Source organism: Chanodichthys erythropterus, chromosome 10, assembly GCF_024489055.1.
Source record: "Chanodichthys erythropterus isolate Z2021 chromosome 10, ASM2448905v1, whole genome shotgun sequence".
Lineage (NCBI taxonomy): Eukaryota > Metazoa > Chordata > Actinopteri > Cypriniformes > Xenocyprididae > Chanodichthys > Chanodichthys erythropterus.
Window position 1 is genome coordinate 28,137,193 of NC_090230.1, and position 25,710 is coordinate 28,162,902.

Here is a 25,710-nt window from a genome sequence, read left to right on the forward strand (position 1 = left end):
GGGATAAATATGAATTAAGATAATACTTGTCAATTAGGGAAACAGAAAAAATATAATAGCTAATGCAATGGTCAAGTTACCTGACAATATCAAAAAGTTTGTCTTCAATATTTCATTCAGAGAATGTAATGTCAGTTTCTGAATTTTTGCTTCATGACCGATTTCATTTATGAACTTTAATAAGGACCAAAAAACACTTTAAGTAGCTAATTAAAATCTCATCTTTATTACAACCACATGTACATCATATTCCAAGAAAATTATTTCTAAAAGTGGAAACGAGCAAAATCCAATGAGAGGCAGAGATCTGTTAATAGCGCATGTCCCATCCGTTCAAATCCATTATTCACAGCGTTTGACTCACGGTGAAAATGACGTGATTTCACCTCAGAAACGAGGGCGAGAGAGCGAGATGTGTCGCAGAGAGTCACAGTTGTGAGGAAAAAATTGTAAACACTCGAGTGCTAGTGCACCAAAAATAGTGCAGGTGGGAAATATCCTGATTTTCTGCTCAAAATAAAGATCCGCAAACATCCCACGTTGACAGGTGACTCCGAAAATACTTTGCATCTTCTACTTTGGAAAATAATTAGGTCTCATTCATGAAACGGGAGCAGAACGAATTTGTGTAAAGGCCCGTTCACACTCAGAACGATAACTATAACGATATTACTTTACTATCCATGGCACGATATCTTTCTGTTTATTATAAGCGAGCGCTGCATCAGGGTTGCCAGGTTTTCACAACAAAACCTGCCCAATTGCTACTCAAAACTAGCCCGTTTCAGGGGGTCCCGCAGTAAAAATCGAGTTCTGGGGGGTAAAATTAGCTTTTAGGCGGGTTCCTCCTGGTAAAATGTGCTAAATATAGCTTCAACCTGCGGCATCAGTGTTAAACTAGCCCAATTCCCTGCGGAATGGCAACACTGAGCTACATGTTTTAAGCAGGATGGATTCTTATTGGCTGTTAATGTTTTTATCGTCCATCAGCTAGGAAAAAATTTTTTTGAAAGTGATTCCATTCCTCTGTGCCATAGATGTGGTTATTTTAAAGTTAGAACAATTCTTTATCAATAGTTATAGTTATCATCAGGGTTGCCAGGTTTTCACAACAATCCTTAAAAATACGCTTTTGGGATCCCCCTAGTAAAATTCGCATTCCAAGGGCTAAACCATGTTATTTCGCTTCAACCCGTGGACATGAAAAACAACCTGTGGCAACAGTGTTAAAAGTAGCCCAATTCCCGCGGACTTGGCAACACTGGCTATCCTGATGTGAATAGCCTTTAATAATTCAGAAAATAATACATTAATTGTTGCATTTGTGTATATTTACCGCAATTTGTGCTAAATTAATTCTACTCGTTTTTCATGATGCCCATTGTAAAGTTCAAACCCCCTGGTTTGCAGAAAGGTGCGCTGAAAATATATAATAATTCTGCACGTTAGAATAAAACGAACAGTTCAGTGCTCCGTCTTTCTCACCAAATTGTTGTACTGCTGTTGACACCACTTATAATTCTTGAGTCTTTATAAAAGTTCTTTTTGTGACATCAATTGTGAAGAGCACAAGAAAAATAGCTTTAAAAATACTCTACAGAACTACAGTTATAGTGCAAGAACCCGCACACACACTCATGTTCCCGCAGCCTGATCTCCAGCATAACCCTGAACACCCAATCATCGGCCCTGACTGCGTATCTGACTCACGATCCGTCGCTAGATTATCCAATGTTATTCCCAGAGAATCAGATTCACGATTGAAAGGTGGGGCTGTGCTAACGCAACAAATTCAGTTAGCTAGCGGAAGACGGTCGGAGAGGGAATTTTCAATTTTGTGCAAAAGATACGCAATCTGGATGTTGTTTATAGGCTATAGTTGCGAATAATCTGAAATAAATTAAATCTCATGTTTAGCACCACCTTAAATTGATCCGTAACGTAAACTTTTCTTGGCACCAAATGAAGTTCAGTTTGTCTGGCGTCGGTATCTATGTTGTATTGCTTCATGCGGTCACATCAAACTGCAGTGATTTCGCTCCATAATAAAACATCTCTTTACAACACAATGCAAAACAAGATACTGGAAATATAACATTTAAAAATCAATTTACTACGGTGTCTGGAAACGTCTGTATCTACAGTAAACCTCAATTTCTGGAGGTAGCTTTGTGTAGTGCGGGCGGTCCAACACACACAAACACGCACACACACACACGCACGCATCAATCTGAACACACACTCAGTGGGTGTCGCTATACAGTTGTGACGGTGAGCAACGACGTGGGCAGCTGCAAGGCGTCTTCGCTGGAGCTCAGGCGCGTTCCGTGCGTCAGGAGTTCCTCTACGGTGGTCCAGTCATCCAGCAGCTTCCGGTTCCTCAGACGACTTAGTTTCCTCTGGCTCAGCTCGAGGACCGTATTATAAGTGTCTACGTTGGCTCCTCCCATGACCCCGCCGCCATGCACCAATCCCGTCACAGCCACGCCACCTCTGGCCTGCTGCTGTCGCTGTCTCTGCATCATGTGTTCGCGTCGCTCAGTGCGGCTCCAGTAGCGACCCATGCGGACCTCGCTGTGACTCTCCTCGTCCGTGCTCATGCCGCTACGCTCGTCCGCCAGCCGGGACGCTCTATCCCGCAGCATCTGGTTTCGCATGGCCCGCAAGTTCCCGCTGGGCGTTTTCCTAGTGGCCGCAGTGGGCATGTGGCCCTCTAAGGTGCTGTAGAGTCCGCCTCCTCCACCTGAGCCTCCGCGGTTGGCTGGTTTCGGCCAGGTGTCATTGGCGTCCTGACTGGGCGTGTGACTTAGGGTGTGGAAGCGCCCGTCCCTGTGCTGGCTGGACGGCTGCTCCATCACAAATCTCTGGGGTTTGGTGGATGCTCGGATCCTACTGTTGTCATGAAGATCTGGAGGCATATAGCAGCGCTCATCAACTGGAGAGACCAGGGATGGTTGACTCATCGCATGCATAGCGTGTGCAGTCTGTGTAGGAAACGCAGAGTGTGCGGAAGGGTGTGCTGGGTGACTGACGGCATGCATCAGTGCCAAGTCTGGCTCCTCGAGGAGATTTGTAGGCAGGTCGGCTCTGTGGCTGCAGGGATGCAACGTGGCGCTGCAATAGTTGGGCGAAGCCGGGTGACTCGCCCGTCTGCGGTACTCCATGGGCGTGGGACGGTGATGCAGCGTTCGGCTCCTCCTCAGCATTCCTGCAGAACTCGGATGAGGCGGTGGCCGCCGCTGTCCAGAGGGGGTACTGCATGTGGAGTGCACCGCGGGATTGAACAGCGAGCCGCTGCTGGAGCTGTGTCTGTTCAAACACGGCCGCTCCGCCTTGCGGTACTGCACGGACGAAACCCGGGACAATCCTCGCGACCCCGGGACGGGCAAGCAAACGTTTTGAGGCTGGACCGTCAGCGTTTCCGGGATGGCCTCTAGAGGGTGTTTTATCTGGCTGTCCCGCCGCTCGCGGGAACACGGCTCCCCCTGGTGGTGCATGCGAGCGTTGTAATGCCGCATGCGTTTCTCAAGTAGACGCTGGAAGCGCAGGAACTCGCCGGTGCTGACGCTGTAAAAACCAGAGTCGCTCAATTCTGAAGAGATGAAGGACTCCGACGATGGCGACCCTCCGCCTCCGTGGCCGTGGCACTCCTCGAGCCCCTCCTCCGTCTCCACCCCCGACAGCTCCCCCTGGTGGAAACTACCGTCCGTCCAGCCGAGTCCACTGTCCAGCTCATGGTGAAGAGGCAGGTAACCCAGGGGTTTCTCCATCATGTAGTCATCATCATCAGTCTGTCACAAACACACATATTATGACATTAGAGCGATTAGCAACTCAAGGTGATGCATTACAGTGATTTTACCATTTTAATAAAATTCTCCTCCTAGGGCTTTCAGGCTACAACCACCAAAATCAGCGCAGACCTTTGAAAAGACCCATAGACTTTCATTGAGGGGGTCAAAATGTTTATAGAATATCTAGAGTATTAAAGCTTCATCCACCAAGAAACTATCACTAACAAAGCCTAGCAACTAGTTTAAGACATGCTACGAACATGCTAATTCATGCTAACAACATGCTAATTTATGCTAACAAAGTTATAAATCATGTTAACAATGTGGTAAAACATGCTAGCAACATGTTAATTCAAGATTGCAATGTGTTAAAACATGTTAGCAACATGTTAATTTGTGTTAGCAACCAAAACATGTTAACAACATTATTATTCATGTTAACAATGTTTTAAAACCTGATAATTCATGCTAGCAAAGTGATAAATCATGTTAAAACATGTTAGCAACATGTTAATTTGTGTTAGCAACGTCTTAAAACATGCTAGCAAAACATGCTAATTCATGTTAGCAACATGTTATTTATTGCTAACAATGTGCTAAAACATGTTCATGCTAGCAATGTCTTTCTTTCTCTTTCCACTTCACTAAATGTAAAACTCTCAAACTTTCATACGGCCTTTTCAAGCCAACATAAAATTTGTTTCTATGAACTTTACTTTCCAGTTTATACTTTATACTAGCATCCTGCAATGCTGAAAAATTCCCTTTAATGTTTTACAAAAGAGCTGCAATACAATAAACAACAAATGTTTGACGAATAATTAAATTATTATTCATGATTTAAAAAAAAAAAACAAGATTTAAAATAACAGTAGTCTGGGTGGTTGCTAGGTGTTTCAATAATGTTTTAATCCACGTTTGGTCATATTGGTTATTTAACAGCAAGCTCGTTTGTGGCTCACCCAATATTTCAGCTTATGAGCTGATAAAGTTTATGGAGAATGATGTACCTTTAAAGAAATGTGCAACATTTCTTTTCAATGCGAGTTGATGATTTGTGGTGACATGAGCGACCGTTTTAACTATATGCAAATTCACAGAGACAGCCAATAGCAGCACAGATAGTCGAGTAGAAACGCCTACTATCAAGCCACAATGCAGATAAAATCACTGCCAGTGTGAACGCTTTACATTTAAATTCAACATGAACTCCATTGATTGAGCGGCCCTCTATCAGAGCTCAAGAGTCACTCTGGTGGCTCGCCATATTTATGATCGCTGGTTGCCTGGTAACACATAACTTACATAATATGTGACTCCTCGCCTCTCGGGCTGTGACGGATGAAGAGAATCGCACGAGAACCAGAACAACAATAACACGCACGTTCTAGAACCATGGTTCTGGATTCATTACAGATTTGGATTATATTGCATTTGCATTTTGCATCACAGTCCCAATGTGAACACTGAATACTGAATAATTCAGCGGTTCTTCGTCAATTATTCCTTCAGTCCATGCTCCTGTGACTCTCACCTGACTCTGGAAACTTCTGGGCTCCTCTAAGTTGGTTTTGCAGCAGCCGATCAGACAGTTCTGTCCCTGAGACACGCCGCTGGAGAACTCCGTCTCCTGAAACAGCACGACATTCGCCATTAAACCACGCTTCAGTCCAGAAATAAGATTGTTACAGTCATTCCAAAGCATTTCTGCTCTTGTGAGATGAACATCCCAGCATCTCTGATGCTTCCTGATGAATTATTAGCATAATGAGGCTGTGATGTGGAAGAGTGATTATTTTACACGACTGAACAGTCTGTCTGTCTGGATTTCCTTTCTGTCTCTCCTTAAAGGATGTTTCCTCCTGTGCACCGTACACGTGAAATGTGTGTGTGTGTGTGTGTGTGTGTGTGTATTCCCAAGCGTAGCTAAATGCATGAATAATTCCAGAGCATAAGAGAGCAGCTCCATTTTGAAAAACGCGTTTGTTTGGAGAACAGCACACACACACACACACAATTTAACACACACAAGAAGCATGAAACAACTGCTTTTAAACACTCTGTTAAGCTTGGCATTGCGGAACAATCAGGATTTGGAAAGAAATACTTGCTATTCATCCTAAATTATTGTTTGCATGACCTTTAAAATGTGGCACATATCAGACACTTGTCAAATAAAGGGTAAATCAATAACTATACACATCTCCTCATGAATATTAACATCTGATAATCTGATTATGTTAATAGCTTACATTGTAGGACAGGCGTTCTCTGTGCTCCAGGTCTCTAGGTGTGTTTGGCAGGTACTCGTACCTGCCTCCATCTCTGCGGTTCACAGGCAGGGTCATGTGATTGTAGTACGTCCTGAGAAGGCAACAACAAAACACAAACACTTGAATATATCTGTATGAATGCTGATAAACAAGCCACGCCCCCTCCCTCCAGCTATTGGACACACCCCCTTCATCTAAGATGCTGTTATTGTGTATATAAAGAGCTTCTCTGACCTCATTCTGATATAGAGACCAACAGAAGCATAAAGATGCCTACAAAGAGTATGGCGGTTATATGAATACATAAATAGTAATAAGTAATGGGTAGTTTAGAATTATAGTAATAGTGATGCCTGTCCTAATACACACCACTAAATATAACATATGATATATAATACCTGCCGCATTTCAAAACGTTTTTCAACATTTTTTTTTTTAGACAAAATAAGAGTTTCCTCCCTGGCCACCAAATTGCGACTAATGTTAAATATTTACAACAATAATTTTAAAATCAAATAAACTTTGAAAATCAGGAATAAAAAAATGTGCGAGTCGATCTTATTAACGTAAATACAGTAGTGATGTCCGATTCGCGTGTAAATGACTCCTGTGAACCAGTGCTCAAAAAGATTCGTGTCGTGATTCGTGAATCGTGAAAACAAAAAACAAACAAACCTCGAACTCGTTATGAATCGTGATTCGTGAGTCTTGTGTAGGTTCTTTTAATAAGTCAGTCAAAAATATTTAAAAAACAACCTCGAACTCGTTGGGAAATATTAGACTAATTAATTATTAACATAATTTACTGGCTCTCTCTTTTCTCTATTCAGAGATGATCTAGACAGGTATATCGAAACTATCCAATGCTCTTTTGAATGCTATGAAAACTGTTTCTCTTTATGTATCCTTTTTGTCCTCTTAAGGCTAACATAGCTGTTGTTTTATTACCCTGGCAACTTATCTGTGTTTGTGTATTTTTCTTTTTTGTGTGTTTTACATGTAACGTTATCTGACTTAATGCTCTGATGTTTTGTACTGTTTATAAAAAAAAAAACCTTATGAATCGTGATTCGCGACTCTTGTGAACAGGTTCTTTTGAATAAGTCAGTCAAAAAGATCCACGAAACAACCTGACGCCCTTTTTGAATCAGGCTCACTCAATCATCGAATCGTTCAGAGCCGTTAGTTTCCAACCGACTCCCTCACAGAAACTCGCGGCATTTGTCCAATTTGAAAAGAACCGGGAACCGTTACTACGACCAACTTCAGGTTAGTGCGATTTATATTAATCTATTTAATCACTGTTTGTTCGTATTAATAATTAAATACATATCCAAACCATTAAAGGGTTTTTTTTTTTATATAATTTTTTTTTTATAAAAATATTATTGTTTTAGCATCGAGAGGCTAAAGCTTTCTTTGGGAGTAAGCAGAAAACTAGACGACATGTTGGAACGATAATCAACAGGTAACTTTTTCAAACAGTCAGAAATGTTCTACAAAACAATGTGATATTTATATGGGACAAAAACAGTCAGGATTATTATAGTGACAGCATCAAATTGAAACAAACTTGTATAGACTATATATACTTAAATGTCCCTTAATGACCTTAATGTTCTTCTCAATAGAGTACTTCAGGGATGACGCATTTTTGTAGGCAAAACCCGGAAGCGAGTTAGCATTTTAGGACTTCCGGTTAAAGTTTACTAAATCACCTGAAATAAGGCGAAATAAATCGCCTTAACAAAGCCTCTAAATACTTTCACGTTTTGATCTATGACATAAAACCCACCAGTTATAACCCACTTGTGATTTTTTAAACTTTTACTGTGTCTTAAAATCGGTGGTTGCTAACAAATTGCTAAAAGGGACTACTTCCTTTGGCGGGGACTTTAGATGTCATCATTAAAAACGGGACATTTGGACAGCATTTCTCATGAAAAAAGTGGATAAGTATTCATACACAGCGCAGATCATAATCAGTGAGCATGTTTATAAATAAAGATGTTTTCTAAATACAGTTTGAGGAAGTTTGGTGGTGACGACGTTGATCCGCGACCATGGTGTGCTGTAGTCCATTTATAGCCTACTGTTAGCCTTTTATATCTGACCACTTTATTTAGGCTTCAAAATCTATAAATGTTGTGTTAACTTGTAAAGATTATCTTGATAGACAAAACACGTAAGTGTCATAACCCTTTGTTAAACACAGAAGTTATTTCCTGGGATTTTCCAAAAGTCTCTGGGAAAAATGAATAAGCTTTCAGTCGAGGGAACCCGTGCGCCGCTAACTTCCGGGTTGGCCTACAAAAACACATAATCCCTGAGGTACTCTATTGTTGAATTTGGCAACTAAAACGTCATTTGGCTCCTAAATGTTTTATTTTAGGATCTGATGGCTGCCTAATCATGTTTTTAGTCTGAAGCCACTGCATGCTTGATGTTCTTGAAGACTGGAATGGATCGATCAGACGTCTTTTCGCTATATGAACTCAAGAGGTTAAATGGCTTTCCTGTAGCTCAGTGGTTAGAGCATGGCACTAGCAATGCCAAGGTCATGGGTTCGATCCCAGGGATTGCACATACTCAGATATAAATGTATAGTATAATGCAATGTAAGTAGCTTTGGATAAAAGCGTCTGCCAAATGCATAAATGTAAATGTAAACACACATGGAACTTCAAAGGATGAAATACGCTTGCATGCACATTCTCCCGAGTTTACACTTGCATGAGAGCAAAACCTTGCGTGACTGTGCCTTTAGGCCATTTACATGCTAGAGAAGGCTCTGATGGAGCAGATGGGAGCACGTCAGATCAGTGTTGCCAATTGCTTTCAGTTAAAAGTAGCTAAAACTGGTCGCTAAACATCGCTAGATGACGTCATACTGCCGAGTCCACTGATCTATATTGATATAAATGTAGATCAGTGGGCGAGTCACAGAATCTAGATAAGGATTGTCCAAGACGTTGCTAAATTTGTCGCTAGGCTTTTGAAAAAGTCTCAAAAGGGGCGGGGAACTCGCTAAATCTAACGACAAAATCGCTAAATTGGCAGCACTGTGTCAGATGCGTTTTGAGGGGCAGGTCAGTTTGGCATAATTATCGTTATAGTTAATTTGCATAATTATTTTGCATCACAAAGCAATATATTTTCTGTGAACGTGCGAGACTTCTGATTTATTAGCTGCTCTGCACCTTATTTTTAACGCGGACATCAATGTGCGAGGCTTTCAGTTATTTAATCTGTACAAAAACTGATACTTGATACTGAAAACTATTCTCATATTATTTAATATATTATCATAATCTGGTTTGTAGCGCTAATAGTTTTACTGATTACGTTTTTTTACAGCAATGCCTTAGAAGCACCATTTTTGGTTCTTCAAAGAACCTTTCAATGATCCGTTCTTAAAATAACCATTTTTTTCTTAGTGTGAAGAACATTTTAATAATCTAAAGAACCTTTTTCCCTTATAAAGAGCCTTTTGTGGAATGGGAAGATTCTTCATGAAACCATCGTTTGGCTAATGATCGCAATCTAGCACAAAATAAGGTGGATAGATACATAACTAGAAGAATAACATAATGCAGCAAATGGTATAACGAATAATAATGGTAAGAAATACCAGTTTGCAATATCAAGCAGCTTAACGAACTGTTTTTGTACAGCAGAAGCCTTGCGCGTTCAAACAGCCGCGCATGCTACGTTAAAAATAAGTACGCAATCACCCTAAAAACTGGTTCACACAGGACACATTCTTCATTTCAATAAGCAATAAATTTAAATAAATGCAGCTAATTTTTACTTAAAAGGTTAGTTCAGCCAAAAATGAAATTAATGTAATTTATTACTCACCCTCATGCCGTTTCACACCCGTAAGATCTTCATTCATCTTCAGAACGCAAATTAAGTTTAAAATGTTTTTAAAATTAAATTTTTGTTGAAATCCGATGGCTCAGTGAGGCCTCCATAGCCAGCAATGACATTTCCTCTCTCAAGATCCATTAATGCACTAAAAACATATTTAAATCAGTTCATGTGAGTACAGTGGTTCAATATTAATATTATAAAGCCACGAGAATATTTTTGGTGTGCCAAAAAAACAAAATAATGACTTATATAGTGATGGCCGACTTCAAAACACTGCTTCAGGAAGCTTCGGAGCGTTATGAATCAGTGTGTCTTGAGAGAGGAAATGTCATTGCTGGCTATGCAGGCCTCACTGAGCCATCAGATTTCATCAAAAATATCTTAATTTGTGTCTTACGGGTGTTGAACGGCATGAGGGTGAGTAATAATAAATTACATTATTTTCATTTTCGGGTGAACTACCCCTTTAAAAGCGCGAGATTGTGTGTGAACGGCCCCTCGAGTGCATGTCCATGTTTGTCCCGCAGGTGGCAGCGGTGAGGTGTGTCGCACCTGTCCGAGGGAGGCAGACGCGGCATTGTACACGAGTGTGGCCGGAGAGGGTCCCACGGCCGTTCCGTCTGCGTGCTGCAGTCCGTCGTCCGGTTGTACTGCAGGCTCCGCCCCCGGCCCTCGATCTGAAGCGTGATTGGCTGCTCGTAGCTAGCCAGGATACGGAAGGCCTCTTGCTTCGGCAGGTGGGTCAAATCCCGACCGTGAACCTGAACGACAGACAATCAGCAGCCTGATTAATTTTAGTCCTCGTTTGCACGGATCCGGTGCGTTTAGCCGTTTGGCGTACGCTCTATTTAACCTGACTCGGTTTATCACTACTATAGGTTGAGTAAAGCGCAGCTGTGTAAACATATTCCCCCCTCAGCACCACAGCTGCCCACCGACCGGATCCGTACGAAACTGGACTGAACCTCAGGCTCACACACACACATGATGAAAATCATACTGCATCTTCATACCAACACACATCACTGCATGAGTCATGAGAGAGAGGGATGGCACACGTGTGTGTGTGTGGTGTGTGTGTGTTTGAAAAGGCATCATTGTCACTCCAAATCACCATCAGCACACAATCGTGAACATTTACACACACTGGACTCACCCCCATCCCGTCGCCCATCCACGGCCCTGACAGTCGACAGCCCATCACCACGGCAACAGATGAGCAGGATCGTGCGCCAATGCTGTGAATTCAGTCCGAACACAGGATGAAGATGAAGAGGATGAAGGAGCGATGCAGCTACTGCCGGCATACATGAACACACACACATATACGCTCACACACACACACACACACTCGCATGCAGAGCTGCAGTGAGAGAGACGCGCAGCAGAATCGGACGGAGCTGTCTCTCCTCTCTCTCTCTCTCTCTCTCTGAGCGCTCAATCCAGAACGCTGCCTCTCCAGCACTCAGGCCCCGCCCACCTCTGGCACATCCCTGCTGTGATTGGTCAGGGAGCTGCGCCTGTCGGCCGAGAGTGAGAGCCGATTGGCTGGCAGGGGTCAACCCTCGTTTGACGCTCGTCTCCATCATTCGATCAGATTCCAGAGCTGTGAAGACATAAATATGCATTCAATTAATGAGAAGAATTAATTAACTCACTCATCACTAGTTCTAGTATTGAAGTTGCGAATGCGTGTCATCCTCAAATCATGTGTTGTTGTTGTTGAGGAGAGAGAGGTGTGCTGGTACTTCACCATTTTCACCTGCTGGACCATAAAACGCCATGAAAAAACACTCCCTGGCAACCACCAGTTCTGATTCTTGATTTATTCAAAGGACTTTTAGGGCAAACATTAAATGTTAATGGCAGCTCAGATCATTTGTTCTTGGAAAATGTAGTTGAGTTCATATCAGAGTTTCTCAAACTGCACAGATTTGCCTGATTTTCTCAGGAGAAACCTCTGAGAAGCAGACAGGAGACCTCTCTGGCATGTTTTCGTTGGGTTTTTAAGGTCTCCGCTGCTAAACTCACTGGTGGGAGCTCTGGGACGTGAGCGGACCTGACAGCCGTCAGGGAAACACGCCGCAGCAGCGGAACATGCGTGAATCTCTCCTGCGGGCAGCACATGCGGCGAGCAGAGCACACGCCAGAGGAAAGTGCAAATCTGTGTCGAGCCATCAGAAGTTCCAGTAAACCAGAAGAGAGGCATGAATAAATAAACTCGCTGTCCTGAAAGTCGGGGTCTGTGAGCAGCTCGGAGGACAATTATGGTTGGGATGGAGACGTTTGTTGACGAAAGGACGTGACAGAATCATGTCAGCACAAACACTCACGCTGGAACACAAATCAAGTATTTGGGGTCAGGCTGGTTAAAGCGCACTCATAACAGTAACTGTAACAATAACTATATTAGTGTCCACACCAGCGGACGATAACTATATTAGTGTCCACACCAGCGGACGATAACTATAACTATAACTATATTAGTGTCCACACCGGCGGACGATAACTATAACGATAACTATATTAGTGTCCACACCAGCGGACGATAACTATAACGATAACTATATTAGTGTCCACACCAGCGGACGATAACTATAACGATAACTATATTAGTGTCCACACCAGCGGACGATAACTATAACGATAACTATATTAGTGTCCACACCAGCGGACGATAACTATAACGATAACTATATTAGTATCCACACCAGCGGACGATAACTATAACGATAACTATATTAGTGTCCACACCAGCGGACGATAACGATAACTATATTAGTATCCACACCAGCGGACGATAACTATAACGATAACTATATTAGCGTCCACACCAGCGGACGATAACTATAACTATATTAGCGTCCACACCAATGGACGATAACTATAACGATAACTATATTAGTATCCACACCAGCGGACGATAACTATAACGATAACTATATTAGTGTCCACACCAGCGGACGATAACTATAACGATAACTATATTAGTGTCCACACCAGCGGACGATAACTATAACGATAACTATATTAGTGTCCACACCAGCGGACGATAACTATATTAGTGTCCACACCAGCGGACGATAACAATAACGATAACTATATTAGTATCCACACCAGCGGACGATAACTATAACGATAACTATATTAGTGTCCACACCAGCGGACGATAACTATAACGATAACTATATTAGTGTCCACACCAGCGGACGATAACTATAACGATAACTATATTAGTGTCCACACCAGCGGACGATAACTATAACGATAACTATATTAGTGTCCACACCAGCGGACGATAACTATAACGATAACTATATTAGTGTCCACACCAGCGGACGATAACTATAACGATAACTATATTAGTATCCACACCAGCGGACGATAACTATAACGATAACTTTATTAGTGTCCACACCAGCGGACGATAACTATAACGATAACTATATTAGTATCCACACCAGCGGACGATAACTATAACGATAACTATATTAGCGTCCACACCAGCGGACGATAACTATAACTATATTAGCGTCCACACCAATGGACGATAACTATAACGATAACTATATTAGTATCCACACCAGCGGACGATAACTATAACGATAACTATATTAGTGTCCACACCAGCGGACGATAACTATAACGATAACTATATTAGTGTCCACACCAGCGGACGATAACTATAACGATAACTATATTAGTGTCCACACCAGCGGACGATAACTATAACGATAACTATATTAGTATCCACACCAGCGGACGATAACTATAACGATAACTATATTAGTGTCCACACCAGCGGATGATAACTATAACGATAACTATATTAGTATCCACACCAGCGGACGATAACTATAACGATAACTATATTAGTGTCCACACCAGCGGACGATAACTATATTAGTATCCACACCAGCGGACGATAACTATAACGATAACTATATTAGTGTCCACACCAGCGGACGATAACTATAACGATAACTATATTAGTGTCCACACCAGCGGACGATAACTATAACGATAACTATATTAGTGTCCACACCAGCGGACGATAACTATAACGATAACTATATTACTGTCCACACCAGCGGACGATAACTATAACGATAACTATATTAGTGTCCACACCAGCGGACGATAACTATAACGATAACTATATTAGTATCCACACCAGCGGACGATAACTATAACGATAACTTTATTAGTGTCCACACCAGCGGACGATAACTATAACGATAACTATATTAGTATCCACACCAGCGGACGATAACTATAACGATAACTATATTAGCGTCCACACCAGCGGACGATAACTATAACTATATTAGCGTCCACACCAATGGACGATAACTATAACGATAACTATATTAGTATCCACACCAGCGGACGATAACTATAACGATAACTATATTAGTGTCCACACCAGCGGACGATAACTATAACGATAACTATATTAGTGTCCACACCAGCGGACGATAACTATAACGATAACTATATTAGTGTCCACACCAGCGGACGATAACTATAACGATAACTATATTAGTATCCACACCAGCGGACGATAACTATAACGATAACTATATTAGTGTCCACACCAGCGGATGATAACTATAACGATAACTATATTAGTATCCACACCAGCGGACGATAACTATAACGATAACTATATTAGTGTCCACACCAGCGGACGATAACTATATTAGTATCCACACCAGCGGACGATAACTATAACGATAACTATATTAGTGTCCACACCAGCGGACGATAACTATAACGATAACTATATTAGTGTCCACACCAGCGGACGATAACTATAACGATAACTATATTAGTGTCCACACCAGCGGACGATAACTATAACGATAACTATATTACTGTCCACACCAGCGGACGATAACTATAACGATAACTATATTAGTGTCCACACCAGCGGACGATAACTATAACGATAACTATATTAGTATCCACACCAGCGGACGATAACTATAACGATAACTTTATTAGTGTCCACACCAGCGGACGATAACTATAACGATAACTATATTAGTATCCACACCAGCGGACGATAACTATAACGATAACTATATTAGCGTCCACACCAGCGGACGATAACTATAACTATATTAGCGTCCACACCAATGGACGATAACTATAACGATAACTATATTAGTATCCACACCAGCGGACGATAACTATAACGATAACTATATTAGTGTCCACTCCAGCGGACGATAACTATAACGATAACTATATTAGTGTCCACACCAGCGGACGATAACTATAACGATAACTATATTAGTGTCCACACCAGCGGACGATAACTATAACGATAACTATATTAGTATCCACACCAGCGGACGATAACTATAACGATAACTATATTAGTGTCCACACCAGCGGATGATAACTATAACGATAACTATATTAGTATCCACACCAGCGGACGATAACTATAACGATAACTATATTAGTGTCCACACCAGCGGATGATAACTATAACGATAACTATATTAGTGTCCACACCAGCGGACGATAACTATATTAGTATCCACACCAGCGGACGATAACTATAACGATAACTATATTAGCGTCCACACCAGCGGACGATAACTATAACTATATTAGCGTCCACACCAATGGACGATAACTATAACGATAACTATATTAGTATCCACACCAGCGGACGATAACTATAACGATAACTATATTAGTGTCCACACCAGCGGACGATAACTATAACGATAACTATATTAGTGTCCACACCAGCGGACGATAACTATAACGATAACTATATTAGTATCCACACCAGCGGACGATAACTATAACTATATTAGCGTCCACACCAATGGACGATAACTATAACGATAACTATATTAGTATCCACACCAGCGGACGATAACTATAACGATAACTATATTAGTATCCACACCAGCGGACGATAACTATAACTATATTAGCGTCCACACCAATGGACGATAACTATAACGATAACTATATTAGTATCCACACCAGCGGACGATAACTATAACTATATTAGCGTCCACACCAATGGACGATAACTATAACGATAACTATATTAGTATCCACACCAGCGGACGATAACTATAACGATAACTATATTAGTATCCACACCAGCGGACGATAACTATAACTATATTAGCGTCCACACCAATGGACGATAACTATAACTATAACTATATTAGCGTCCACACCAGCGGACGATAACTATAACGATAACTATATTAGCGTCCAAACCAGCGGACGATAACTATAACTATATTAGCGTCCACACCAGCGGACGATAACTATAACGATAACTATATTAGCGTCCAAACCAGCGGACGATAACTATAACTATATTAGCGTCCACACCAACGGATGATAACTATAACGATAACTATATTAGTATCCACACCAGCGGAAGATAACTATAACGATAACTATATTAGTGTCCACACCAGCGGACGATATCGTACTGTTTATTCTAAGTATGCGCTACAGCTCCTCTTTGTCTTTATTGTTAAATTTGTGGTGTTTACTCTTTCTTTTATAATTTCTTTTATAATTTTTTTCATAAGCTTTTCTTTTATGTTTAGAATTAGAATGATTTTAAGAACAACATCATTATCGTCCTTGGTGTGAACGGACCTTTAGTTGTTATAAACACGTCAGAAAGTGTTATTGCTCAGAGGTTGCTCTCAGACTTGATTTTTTGGTGTTTCACCTACAATTCCTGAGGAGAAACAGACCCAGATGAGTCAATAGTTGTCATCAGTAACAGTATAAAGCTGTAAAATGAATGTGGAGAGCCGCTCAGATCATTAGATGACGAACACTCTGACTTGAATCTGAGGACAGTTTGAGATATTGAGATCTCTTCATCAGATTACTGGGGTCTTTTCCTCAGGAGAAATAACTGAAATATTGAAGAGATCTCATTGTTTTCTTGTGCTGATCGTTGTGTAGATTATGTTTAAAGAGCTTCAGGAAGGTGGTGCAAGACGCTGTAGATCAAACCACTAGAGCTGAGATGGAGCGACACACACACTGCTGGAGGGACGTGTCAGCTCAGATCAGAGGAGACAGCAGTTGCACTGCAGGCGGTGTGTGTGTGTGTGTGTGTGTGTGTGAGAGTTTGCAGGAGGACACACACCTCCTGTGGGATTATCCACAATGCCCCAGCTCACCTCCAGATGGCGAAGTCTCACTCCAGTCTCAGAGGACACACTTCATGTCCGACGGGTCACCGGACCCCGAAACCAGAGACATCAGTGTGTGTGTGTGTGTGCTCAATATGACATATCCATATAAACAATGAATCGTGTCTCAGCCGGCGCTCAGGAAGACACATGTGTTGCCATGGTGAGAGCCCTTCACATGAACCGCATCATCTTCTGCAACACACACACACACACACACACTACAGCCAAATATAGACAAACGTGCTGTCAGTCCACATGACAAACACAACAGCAGAACCGGCCATCTGCGTTCACACCAACACACTGTAGTACATTCAGAAACTACATGGAATTAGAAAGTGTACATTATTTTATATATATACAGCGTATACACTTATATATAGTATGAAATAGAAGATATATAAACATAAAAATACTCAAACGTTAATGTGCAGCAGAGAATTACTGTGACTGATTTGTGTTATATCAGAAATAAAAGCTGCTGGAAAAGGCGCAGGATGTGAGCGGTCGCCATGGTAACAGATACAGGGATGGCAAAGTGACAGAGATGCTCTGCGAGTCAGACATTTATGGAGTTAAAGATATTCTCACCATATATGTGTCAAATGTAAATGAAAAAAAAAAAAAACATTTATGTTTGATGAATAAATGATGTTAATTTTAACATCTGGCTTGTCCTAATGCGCTTGGCCGCCAGATGTCGCTGCTACACTTTAAAATACAAGTTCATAACGGAGTTTATCAAAAATATATATATATATTTTTAAAAAAATATATTTATATTCAACTGCACTGAAAACACTCTGTAATATCATTCATACAAATAAATACATGTTACTTACGATTAATGCGCATGTTATTAGAATATTGATTAAACTGACAGGATGTTTTGTTTTGTTGCATTTGGGTTGATTGTTTAGTTTGGATCTATTTAGGTCGTGTGTAGGTTTCTGGTGTCACCTACGCTTGACAGACGATCAAAGAGAGGAAAACCAGCTCAGAACGCCATTCGCTTCTATAATTAAACGCCGAAACTTTACGGTAAGCGCGTTCTCGCGGTCTTTGTTTTTCCCCCCGAATGTCGTCATGCATACTTTAGCGGAGTTTGACGTCAATATCCATATTTGGATGCGGACGGAAGGAGAGCGTCACCACAACACGCGGTGTTTTCCACCCTGACAACCAATCAGTCGAGCGAGGAAGCCGCCCCTTCCTTTCATTGGACGCTGGGCGTGTCACTCAGATCATCTCGACTGACGTCGACTGCTTTCTGTGTATATATCGGCGGAATCACTTCCCTCAGAACAGATCAGAGTCCAGTCAGAGAAACGGAACCGTTTGGATCGAATATCTCTCGGGGAATGTGTACCGTTTCATCGCCATTGCTTTAAATCACCAGCATCAAACCGAAACGGACGCCAGCTGTTCGGGTTCTTAACTTTCAGCATCATTATTTTTTATTCTAAACTCAACTGGACGGAGAACAATGACCCACGGCACCGGAGCAGAAATGATCCCGGAGGTTTTGGCCGCCGCGAGTTTCGTTTGCAGACTTTTGCGCGGCCGCGGACGCTTGAGTGACGCGCAGCTCCAGGTGTTCAGAGACTGTCTCGCGCAGGCGCTATCAGGTACTGCTCTTAAACTTTTGTGGTAAATTTTAGTTTTATTTTCAACATTATTGAAAGTACCTTAAAATGCTGTGTACATAAAGCTTCTTTAGGGTAATACAGTGGTACAGTGATCACATGATAGATGAAAGATGCAGGATTTTAACAAAAATGTTTCCTTTTTCCTTTAGAACACTACCAGCATCATTGGTTCCCTGACAGGCCACAGAAGGGCTCCGGTTACCGCTGCATACGAATCAATCATGAAATGGACCCTCTGATTGGCCGAGCAGCCGGCCGCATCGGACTGACCAGCGGGCAGCTATTCTCGCTCTTGCCGCGAGAGCTGACGCTCTGGGTTGACCCGTACGAAGTGTCTTACCGCATTGGCGAGGATGGTTCCATTTGCGTTCTCTACGAAGCGGAACCGCCAGTCTCAAGCCCCGCCCCCAGCGTCTCACCGTACGACCAAACGGCGAACTGCAAAAACCGCTTCATGATGGGCGGCCGCACGAGTCCACCAAAAAACTACCTGATGATGGTGTCCAGCTGAACGCTCGGGACCGGTTCTGCCGGTACTAGAGCCTGACCGACCAACTGCCATGTTAAGAGTTGTAGCTGTTCGCGTGACTTCACTTCGTAAACCTTTATTTAAGATGAACATTAAAGCACTGGTTGTTACGCGACTGGGCGTCTGCTGGACCTGGAAATCTTTCAGCACTGTTCCGTGTGACTCTTCTTTATTTTTACAATCCCAAAACAGGTTTTGGGGTGTTTTCACTGGTGCTCGCACACGGTTTCGGTGCAATTACGATACCTCACGAGAATGTAAAGCAATTAATGGCCTGAAATGTACTTTACGCAAGTGCGCGAAAGTTTTTGCTGATAAACTTCTGTAAGGATGTATTCAAACAACCCCAATGACAATAAAATTGACCAGCATTTTGTGCTTCAGTTTGCTATAGCGCCATCTGTGGCAACTCTAAGAACACAACAATAAAATCGACCAACGTTTAACATTTCAGTTTGCTATAGCGCCATCTGTGGCAACTCTAAGAACACAACAATAAAATCGACCAACGTTTAACATTTCAGTTTGCTATAGCGCCATCTGTGGCAACTCTAAGAACACAACAATAAAATCGACCAGCATTTTGTGCTTCAGTTTGCTGTAGCGCCATCTGTGGCAACTCTAAGAATACGACAATAAAATCGACCAGCGTTTAACATTTCAGTTTGCTATAGCGCCACCTGTGGCAACTCTGAGAATGCAACATTGCTTTACTACATATTTGCATTCGCGTGCTTGCGTACAGTACGTTTCAGGCCTAAAACTGCTGTGGACTTTCATAATTTCTAACAGGAGCTGCTATTGAGCGGGACGCCACATGAACCCCCATAATCCCCTCTGCCTTAACCACAGCGCCACCGCTCCCTTAATAAACGTCACTGCCTGGCTCTTTTAGTCTTACTGTGCAATATTCAGGCAATAACCTTCTATTGTAATGTCATGAGTCATGCAGACTTCGCCGGCATCTCTGGGGGAAATGATTGTCTTTTCCCAGGATGCTTTGCATGTGGTATGTTGGAAGGTATCGGGCCGAAGCACCAGCAGAGACTCACGTCAAGCATTCTGTCTCTCTCGGGCTGCTGAGCAGCACGCGTTTACTGTTTCAGACAGAGTAAATGTAGTTTGTAAGCTATTTTGAAGCAGAGTTGCTTTTAATGTACATTTTTTAAATGCATTTGTGCATACAGTCGATTTTTATTACAATAAACCTTTTATGAATTAAACGTTTCTCTGTGGTCTGATGTTATTATGATGCTGTAATGAGGTTCAGTTGAAAACTCCCTCGTCTGGTTGGCGTTCGGTGGGCAGGTTGGTGTTATCTGGATGTGTCTGGGCTTGTTTTTCTCCTACCCACACTGAAAGCCTTCAGATACACTTATCAGCAGCCGCTGTGCTGAGAGATTAACTGTGATCCGCCTAACTAGACAACAGGCACTTGACTTAAATTGGCCAAATTGTAAGGCATTCTTGTATGCAATCTTAGAATCATATTGTGAAATACCTGGTCTACATCTACATATGTTTATTAAAACATGTTGTATACTTTACACATGTACTTTATTCACATCTTTATTTCTATTTAAATTAGTTTTTCTCTATTTAAATGTTCTTAAACAACCATTGGAAGTTTCATTGTGCTTGAACAATGAGAGATTGACTTATTGACTGGGGAAAAGTAAAACATACAAAATGGTGGATGAGTCCATTATACCGATATCATATCAATAAAAACTGACTTCTATCCAATATTTGTGTGTTCTATTAGAGAATTAACACAGCAAAATGTTAACATAAAACTACTGGAATCACTTGAGAGTTGAATCATTAGTTTAGCTACATGCTAACTCTACTGAAATCAACGGTGAACAACATTTTAATCTCAAATTATTGGGACTAATGAAATTTTAGTTACAAACTGATTTAATAAACTATTGGGATCAGTAAGTGAGGTGTCCCCTAGCAACATGCTAACATCAAACTATGGAAATAAATTCTAAACAACATGCTAATGTCAAACTGAAGTGAATGAAATTTTAGCTAAAAACTAATATAATAAACTATTGCAATCAGTTAGGCTAATTGTCCGCTTAACAACATGCTAACATCAAACTATAGAAATCAGTTGTAAACAACATGCTTAATATCAAATTGTTGAAGTGAATTAAATTTATCTACAAGCTAATATTAAACTATTGTAATCAGTTAGGCGAGTTGTCCACTTAGCAACCTGCTAGCACCAAACTCTACTAAAATCAACTGTTACCAACATTTTAATGTCAAATTATTTGGATTAATGAAATTTTAGCTACGAATTGATTAAATAAACTATTGGGATCAGTAAGCGAGTTGTCCCTTAGCAACATGCTAACATCAAACTATGGAAATAAATTGTAAACAACATGCTAATGTCAAATTATTGAACTGAATAAAATTTAGGTACAAGCTAATATTAAACTATTGTAATCAGTTAGGCGAGTTGTCCGCTTAGCAACATGCTAACATCAAACTATGGAAATAAATTGTAAACAACATGCTAATGTCAAATTATTGAACTGAATAAAATTTTATCTACAAGCTAATATTAAACTATTGTAATCAGTTAGGCGAGTTGTCCGCTTAGCAACATGCTAACATCAAACTATGGAAATAAATTCTAAACAACATGCTAATGTCAAACTGAAGTGAATGAAATTTTAGCTACAAGCTAATATTAAACTATTGTAATCAGTTAGGCGAGTTGTCCGCTTAACAACATGCTAACATCAAACTATGGAAATCAGTTGTAAGCAACATGCTTAATATCAAATTGTTGAAGTGAATGAAATTTTAGCTACAAATTAATATACTAAACTATTGTAATAAGGTGATTTTTCCACTTAGCAACATGCTAACATCATTAAATCTATTTAAACTGTGTTCTGCATGAGCAGTGCTGCCTGTAAAGAGTCTCACATCATTCATATGGGGGTCAGTGCTATCTGAAAGGCTAGCTGTCTGTTTAGGCAGTAGGCAAGGCAACGCGAGCTGCTCTATTGTGTATCTCTGGTTGTTTTGTTCTGTCTGTGAGTGATTACGATCAGCTGAGGATTTGGGAGGGTTTCTCTCCTGACGTCATAAAAGCACAATTGCTGGTTTAATTGAGGTCGTTTCGTGAGCGTGTGTGTGCGGGTCAGACACAAACACACGGGCAGATGGCCTGTTGAACACCAGCATCACACATATGGAGATCCACACTATTGTTCAGAGAGGCTCCTGACGCTTGGATGCGCACACACACACACACACACACACACACACACTTACAGGTTTGTTTTGCTATCTTAGTGAGGTCTCTCCATAGGCGTGATGGTTTTCAAACTGTATAAACTGTACATTCTCTCCCCCTACACTACCTCTACCCCTAAACCATCACAGAAAACATTCTGCATTTTTACATTTTTAATAAAACATTGTTTAGTTTGTTTTTAAAACTATTTAAAATATGAACAATCCTCATAAAACATGTTTACGTTGTAATACCAGTGTCATTATACACATTTGTGTCTTCATAAATCACACACACTAAACACACTCATTTTAGTGCTGCATTCGACACTATCGATCACAATATTCTTCTAAATAGACTCGATGTTGGCATTAGTGGAATTGCACTGGCATGGTTCAAATCATACTTATCTGTCTGTTATCAGTTTGTAGTAGTAAATGAAGAGAGGTCATATCGACAGGCTTGGGAGGGTTACTTTAAAAATGTTTTCTGTTGTAGTTACAAATTACTTCATTAAAAAAAGTATTCAGTAACGTAATCAAAGTACCACAATATGAAAGTAGTGTAATCTGATTACTTTTGGACTACTTCTAGCTCACGTGTATAAAAGAAAGAAAGAAAGAAAAAAAGAAATGGGGGGGCAACTTAACTGTAAATAAATTGCATTTTTAAATTTAATTATTCTCAATTTCTGCAAGTTTTTAAATGTTACATGTTCTATACTTTTGCATGGGTCTCAACAATAAAAATATTGTAAAAATCTGATAAATTATCCATTGCAATATTATTATCGTTGCTGTTGTTTAGAGATTAAAAATATAAAAGTCACATCAGATCATAACCAAACTGAACGAGCTTGGATAACACATTTCTGTTCATGTTTGTTCTGCTTTAATTTTAATGTTTAGCATTTTAGTTACTTTTAAAAACTATTAAAACTAAACAATCATGTCTCATTTCCACATTTTTGGAATACACAGCCCAGAATATATATATATGGTATTACAGATTATTTTATTGTCCTTTGATAAAGTGTTTTCGTAGATGTAAGGCAGAGTTTGCACTGTTCAAATCCTATTTATCTGACCGTTATCTGTTTGTAGTAATAAACGAAGAGAGGTCATATCGGTCACAAGTTCAATATGGAGTACCACAAGGCTCAGTACTAGGAACGTTGCTTTTCATCCTGATTTCTGATTTGTGTCTTCTGAGACAGCCTGAATCATGATATATTGTATAAAGCGCTAAAGGTAACTTCACACACACTCACATTTTCTCCTTTTCACATATTTCTTTGCAATATTTGATATAGTATTAATGGTCAGTGGTGGTTGAGTGTCTGGTTTGCTTCATTCGCTCTGTTCAGATGGAGTCTGATGTCAAACCTGTTGAGCTTCCTGGAGTTTTCAGGATCCAGGCATGACCTCTGACCCTTCAGCTGCAGAGTGTGATTGGCTGACGGTCGTATCTGGGCAGTTCTTGTGTTTGTACACACTCAATATTAATCACAGAATGCTGAAATCTGAAGAGATATCTGATAATCACGGAGTGTGGAGGAGGAGCGCAGCAGGGTTAATCCCTGAAACACCGTGACCCTCTTTCACAGACACGAGACAAAGAAAACACACGCGCAGTCAGCTGGACTCTGATTAGTTTGCTAGTAATTATAAAGCTGATTGTTAATCTGATCAGGCTGAAATGAGTTAGTCTGCATTAAACACACGTACGTTATTTGGACGTGATTTTGTCTTTCAAAATATATTTAAAAGTTTGAGCTTAGTACATTTTTTAAAGAAATTGATACTTTTATTAATCATGGATGCATTAAATTGATCTAAAGTGACACTCATAATGTTACAAAAGATTTCATTTTATTTTAAAATGTGTATAATCCATCCGTTTCATTCCAACAATTAAAATGCTTTGGGTTATAAAATCAGAGCAAAAATGTCTTAACTAGTGAATATTAACAAATCATATTATTTACAGCAACATTTTTCTTTAACAATTATAAATGTTGTAAGTATGTTGAAAGAAATTGAAGAACAAACTTTAATTTTAAGACAGATTTAATGAAAAACCATGTGATTGCACGAACAAAGATAAATCTCCAGGATTGTTTTAGTGGCGATTCTTGTGTTTGTCGTCAGATCTGCTGGGGGGTTGGGTGTGTGTTTGCCAATGAGATTGATGTGATTTGCGTTTGGCATTTTCACGCGGTGGGTTTCTGGATCAGAGACTCGCACACAAATGATTTGCAAATCAAACCTGTTGAGCCGAACGCTCCTGGAGTTTCACAAACATCATTCATCAGCGTCCCGCGGGCGTGTGAACGACGGCCCTCCAGAGTGTGTTTAATGCATCACAAAAGAGTCTCAGACGGGTGGAGGAAGGGCGTCACGTCGCCGTATCACACAGGAACTGATGAAAACCTGACCTTATGTGTCAGATCTTTCTCCTGAAACCCTCAAGAGTAATAAATGAGTACGATTAGAGAGCTATATCAAGCTTATATCGAGATCTCTGACTTTTGATTGCAGATCAAAGTTTGAGACGTAAACTCACTGGAAACAATGTGGTTTGCTTCCAGTTTCCACTGTTTCATCACAAATAATGACAAAAAAATGAATTAAAGCATCAAATTAAACATGAAAATTTGAGGTAGAAAGACTGAAATAGAATTTCCTTGTAAAACGTACTCCGATTATCAATGTTTTTTAATTACAACTTTAAAAAAAATTTACACCGTGAAATTTTGAAGTAGAAAGACTGAAACAATAATTTGTTACATTTATACAACGCTTTTCTGGGTACTCAAAGCGCTTTACATATGGAAGATGATTAAGAATATTTAGAATAGAAATAGAATTTTCTTGTAAAACGTACTGCAATTATCTTTGTTTTATTTCCATAGAAATTATACAAATGTGTAAAAACATGCGATTTTAAAACTTCCATAAAACATCCATTAATGTGTTTCAATTGTAGTTTTGTGATTTATTCACTTCATAAAGTTGAACGTCTGGAGATTTTGTTCTACTGAAAACTCTTCGGCCTGTTGATGCTCCAGCAGGGATCGAGGAAACAAAACAAACCATGCTGAGAAAAGTGAAGTGGTG

At 40.5% G+C, this 25,710-nt stretch overlaps 2 protein-coding genes across 4 annotated transcripts; one reads left to right on the forward strand and one right to left on the reverse strand.

Annotated features, from left to right (window-relative positions):
- Positions 1 to 32: 32 nt before the first annotated feature.
- On the reverse strand, positions 33 to 18,291 carry LOC137028302 (E3 ubiquitin-protein ligase PDZRN3-like). 3 transcript variants are annotated; one of them, XM_067397073.1, is made up of 8 exons: positions 17,991 to 18,291; positions 17,134 to 17,340; positions 11,293 to 11,549; positions 11,100 to 11,181; positions 10,496 to 10,704; positions 6,047 to 6,158; positions 5,329 to 5,424; positions 33 to 3,791 (listed from the first exon to the last, which is right to left on the reverse strand). In XM_067397073.1, the coding sequence occupies exons 3-8, from the start codon at positions 11,298 to 11,300 to the stop codon at positions 2,256 to 2,258; spliced, it is 2,043 nt and encodes a 680-aa protein (XP_067253174.1). In that variant the 5' UTR covers positions 11,301 to 11,549; positions 17,134 to 17,340; positions 17,991 to 18,291; the 3' UTR covers positions 33 to 2,255. The 3 variants fall into 3 exon arrangements, with proteins under 3 accessions (XP_067253174.1, XP_067253175.1, XP_067253176.1); XM_067397074.1 differs by having other exon boundaries at positions 17,134 to 17,366; XM_067397075.1 differs by lacking the exon at positions 17,134 to 17,340.
- A 169-nt stretch (positions 18,292 to 18,460) lies between these two features.
- Positions 18,461 to 21,014, forward strand: btg2 (B-cell translocation gene 2). Its single transcript, XM_067397078.1, has 2 exons — positions 18,461 to 18,776; positions 18,947 to 21,014. The coding sequence occupies exons 1-2, from the start codon at positions 18,635 to 18,637 to the stop codon at positions 19,306 to 19,308; spliced, it is 504 nt and encodes a 167-aa protein (XP_067253179.1). The 5' UTR covers positions 18,461 to 18,634; the 3' UTR covers positions 19,309 to 21,014.
- Positions 21,015 to 25,710: the final 4,696 nt, after the last annotated feature.

Bases quoted from the DNA above. Each gene is read 5' to 3' on its own strand.
- btg2 (XM_067397078.1), top strand. From the start codon at position 18,635: ATGACCCACGGCACCGGAGCAGAAATGATCCCGGAGGTTTTGGCCGCC. The intron at 18,777-18,946 runs GTACTGCTCTTA...TTTTTCCTTTAG, and splicing joins TCTCGCGCAGGCGCTATCAG to AACACTACCAGCATCATTGG.
- LOC137028302 (XM_067397075.1), bottom strand. The intron at 6,159-10,495 runs GTGCGACACACC...TTGCCTTCTCAG, and splicing joins CGTCTGCCTCCCTCGGACAG to GACGTACTACAATCACATGA. The intron at 5,425-6,046 runs GTAAGCTATTAA...GTGCTGTTTCAG, and splicing joins GAGAACGCCTGTCCTACAAT to GAGACGGAGTTCTCCAGCGG.